At 39.1% G+C, this 3,848-nt stretch overlaps 1 protein-coding gene and 2 long non-coding RNA genes across 4 annotated transcripts in view; 1 reads left to right on the plus strand and 2 right to left on the minus strand.

Annotated features, from left to right (window-relative positions):
- Positions 1-3,848, plus strand: part of abcg2a (ATP-binding cassette, sub-family G (WHITE), member 2a) — a 31,800-nt gene that overhangs the window by 9,554 nt on the left and 18,398 nt on the right. For both annotated transcript variants that reach the window (XM_014022160.1, XM_014022161.1), the window contains exons 3-4: positions 2,291-2,373; positions 2,458-2,582. In XM_014022160.1, the coding sequence (XP_013877614.1) occupies positions 2,320-2,373; positions 2,458-2,582 (179 nt within the window). In that variant the 5' untranslated portion in view covers positions 2,291-2,319. The remainder of the gene's footprint in view (positions 1-2,290; positions 2,374-2,457; positions 2,583-3,848) is intronic.
- Positions 1,283-1,801, minus strand: LOC106527327 (uncharacterized). Its single transcript, XR_001311370.1, has 2 exons — positions 1,743-1,801; positions 1,283-1,497 (listed from the first exon to the last, which is right to left on the minus strand). It is a non-coding gene; the product is annotated as an uncharacterized LOC106527327 (long non-coding RNA).
- The window catches only part of LOC106527325 (uncharacterized), a 9,466-nt gene continuing 8,212 nt past the window's right edge, over positions 2,595-3,848 (minus strand). Inside the window, exon 3 of the long non-coding RNA XR_001311368.1 lies at positions 2,595-2,773. This is a non-coding gene — a long non-coding RNA (uncharacterized LOC106527325). The remainder of the gene's footprint in view (positions 2,774-3,848) is intronic.

Consider the following 3,848-nt stretch of genomic DNA (forward strand, 5'->3'; position numbering starts at 1 on the left):
TAGCCGATGCTAACGTTGAACCTGGCGACAAAGATTTTATTGTTAGCCGATGCTAACGTTGAACCTGGCGACAAAGCTTTTATCGTTAGCCGATGCAAACTTTTGACCTGGTGACAAAGATTTTATTGTTAGCCGATGCTAACTTTTGACCTGACAAAGCTTTTATTGTTAGCTGATGCTAACGTTGGACCTGACAAAGCTTTTATTGTTAGCAATGCTAACTTTTGACCTGGCTGCAAAGATTTTATTGTTAGCCGTTGTTAACGTTGAACCTGGCTGCAAAGCTTTTATTGTTAGCAATGCTAACTTTTGACCTGGCGATAAAGATTTTATTGTTAGCCGATGCTAACTTTTGACCTGACAAAGCTTTTATTGTTAGCTGATGCTAACGTTGGACCTGACAAAGCTTTTATTGTTAGCAATGCTAACTTTTGACCTGGCTGCAAAGATTTTATTGTTAGCCGTTGTTAACGTTGAACCTGGCTGCAAAGCTTTTATTGTTAGCAATGCTAACTTTTGACCTGGCTGCAAAGTTTTTATTGTTAGCCGTTGTTAACGTTGAACCTGGCTGCAAAGCTTTTGTTGTTAGCCGTTAACGCTGAACCTGGCTGCAAAGCTTTTATTGTTAGCAATGCTAACTTTTGACCTGGCGATAAAGGTTTTATTGTTAGCTGATGCTAACGTTGAACCTGGCTGCAAAGCTTTTATTGTTAGCCAATGCTAACTTTTGACCTGGCTGCAAAGCTTTTATTGTTAGCCATTGTTAACGTTGAACCTGGCTGCAAAGTTTTATTGTTAGCCGATGCTAACTTTTGACCTGCGATAAAGATTTTATTGTTAGCCGATGCTAATGTTGAACCTGGCTGCAAAGCTTTTATTGTTAGCCAATGCTAACTTTTGACCTGGCTGCAAAGCTTTTATTGTTAGCCAATGCTCACTTTTGACCTTGCTGCAAAGCTTTTATTGTTAGCCGTTGTTAACGTTGAACCTGGCTTCAAAGTTTTATTGTTAGCCGATGCTAACTTTTGACCTGCGATAAAGATTTTATTGTTAGCCGATGCTAATGTTGAACCTGTCTGCAAAGCTTTTATTGTTAGCCGTTGTTAACGTTGAACCTGGCTGCAAAGTTTTATTGTTAGCCGATGCTAACTTTTGACCTGCGATAAAGATTTTATTGTTAGCCGATGCTAATGTTGAACCTGGCAGCAAAGCTTTTATTGTTAGCCAATGCTAATTTTTGACCTGGCTGCAAAGCTTTTATTGTTAGCTGATGCTAACGTTGGACCTGGCGACAAAGCTTTTATTGTTAGCCGATGCTAACATTGAACCTGGCGACAAAGCTTTTATTGTTAGCCGATGCTAATGTTGGACCTGACAAAGCTTTAATTGTTAGCCGATGCTAATTTTTGACCTGGCGACAAAGCTTTTATTGTTAGCCGATGCTAACGTTGGACCTGGCGATAAAGCTTTTATTGTTAGCCAATGCTAACGTTGGACCTGACAAAGCTTTTATTGTTAGCCGATGCTAACGTTGAACCTGGCGACAAAGCTTTTATTGTTAGCCGATGCTAACTTTTGACCTGACAAAGCTTTTATTGTTAGCCGATGCTAATGTTGGACCTGAAAAAGCTTTAATTGTTAGCCGATGCTAATTTTTGACCTGGCGACAAAGCTTTTATTGTTAGCGATGCTAACGTTGGACCTGACAAAGCTTTTATTGTTAGCTAATGCTAACGTTGGACCTGACAAAGCTTTTCTTGTTAGCCGATGCTAACGTTGGACCTGACAAAGCTTTTATTGTTAGCGATGCTAACGTTGGACCTGACAAAGTTTTTATTGTTAGCCGATGCTAACGTTGGACCTGACAAAGCTTTTATTGTTAGCGATGCTAACGTTGGACCTGACAAAGCTTTTATTGTTAGCCGATGCTAACTTTTGACCTGGCGACAAAGCTTTTATTGTTAGTCGATGCTAACTTTTGACCTGGCGACAAAGCTTTTATTGTTAGCGATGCTAACGTTGGACCTGACAGAGCTTTTAACTGTTGATGTTTCATCGACTGTCTGCTTGCTTCTCTCAGCTGCAAAACCACTGAAATTAGTTATACTGAGTTTCCACAAATTTTAAGTATTTAAAACACAGTCATGTAGAATATTTATGTTTATCTGGGTAAAAATATTACAGTGTGTCACTATTTATAGATTAACATAAAATTTATATATTTTATCTAAATATTTTAAAACATAATTTGTAAAATAATAAATGTTTCTGTATTTATTCCTTTATTTAGTGTATTAAACACCAGAGGGGACAGGGAGGATGTCGAACAATAGCGAGGCCATAGACATGGGCCTAAACGGACTTCCCAAAAAGGTAACTTCCTGAGTTTATTTTAGCGTTATTCAAGCCAGTTGCATAAACAGTATTTGTTTTTGAATTAAATAATTTATTTTACAGTCTGCGGGGTTAAACAAGCACGGAGCCACCGTTAGTTTCCACAATATCTTCTACAAGGTGAAGCAAGGAGGAGGCTGTTTGTGTCGCAAGAAGGCCACGACCAAGGACATCCTGATCGACCTGAAGTGAGTAGAAAACGTGGAGACGTGGACCCAGAGACCAGCAGGTGAACCCTGAAGTCTTATTCTGAAAGGGTCGGTCAGGAGTTCCTCTGGTTTGTTTGGTTTGGTTTCGGATCAAACTCTCTCCCATGTTGGGAGGCGAAGGAAGGAAGCGAGCTTTGTGGAGGACTCAGGTTTCCACTTTGAAACACAAGCTGTAAAGACAGAAGCTCGTTAGGAGACAATAACTCCCAGCTAAAAGCAACAAACGGGCCCAGCAGCAGGATGCTGATCCAATTCAACCGCCTGCCAGAACCAGAAAGTTCTGAGAATCACGCTGTCTCCCAGGGATTATAAAACCAGTGTTAGATTGTTTTTGTAATGGAAATAATGGGTTTAAACCAGTAATTCATGAAATGCTGTTTATCAGTAAATATGAATAAAGTCAGAACAAGATTTGATAATAAGTCATTCTTAGAAATCACTTGTTTATTTTTGTTTTCTCTCGACCTGCATCTCCTTGGAATGAAATCGTGCTTTATGAAGATGATATAACGGTGTTTGTTAACAGTAAATATGAAGCCTCAGATAGAAACAGGAGCAGAGAGCAGGAGGACAGGCTGATGGCTCCATGTTGATCTGTGGTCCTGATCATTCTGGAACCACGATTTTCTGTCTTTAAACATTTTATAACAGTTTTGATTCACGTTAAATCACAGAACCATAAAAAAAACCTAAATCTGCTTTAATATTAAACAAATCTGGGTCGAACACGTTTCGATGTTATGAAACTGTTTTCATTGTTTGGATGTTATGAAAAGTGTAATCAAAGAGCAGCGTGAGAACATGAGGTTTAATGTTTATAAAGGGAGGTGTCTTCAGTTTATTGTGTTGAATCATTGACAGATGAAGCTGTGTTTAGTCTTAATTTAAACACTTTGTATAAAATATGAAACCTGAGAAATGTCCCAGCACCAGTCAGGACATTTTACTGACAGGTTCAGTTTAAAAAGCAGTTTTATGAAGAAGACGAGACACAACCTGTGGCTTTTCTTTACAACTCTGTAAGAAAAGCAGACTTTGGATGGGAGGAAGTCGTATTTTACTCACTCAGAAACCCAACAGATGTAAGGAAAATGTTACAAAACAGATATTTGCTGCGTAACGCCGGGGCAAAGTCTGACATATGGAACAGGAAGTTCTCTTTACAGAACACTATGGACTTTGTGGACCAGGTGAGGGATGTCATCATGGAGGCAGATGAAACTATGGTCTCTTTTGATGTTACAT

The sequence above is a fragment of the Austrofundulus limnaeus genome, unplaced genomic scaffold, assembly GCF_001266775.1.
Source record: "Austrofundulus limnaeus strain Quisiro unplaced genomic scaffold, Austrofundulus_limnaeus-1.0 Scaffold319, whole genome shotgun sequence".
Taxonomy (NCBI): domain Eukaryota; kingdom Metazoa; phylum Chordata; class Actinopteri; order Cyprinodontiformes; family Rivulidae; genus Austrofundulus; species Austrofundulus limnaeus.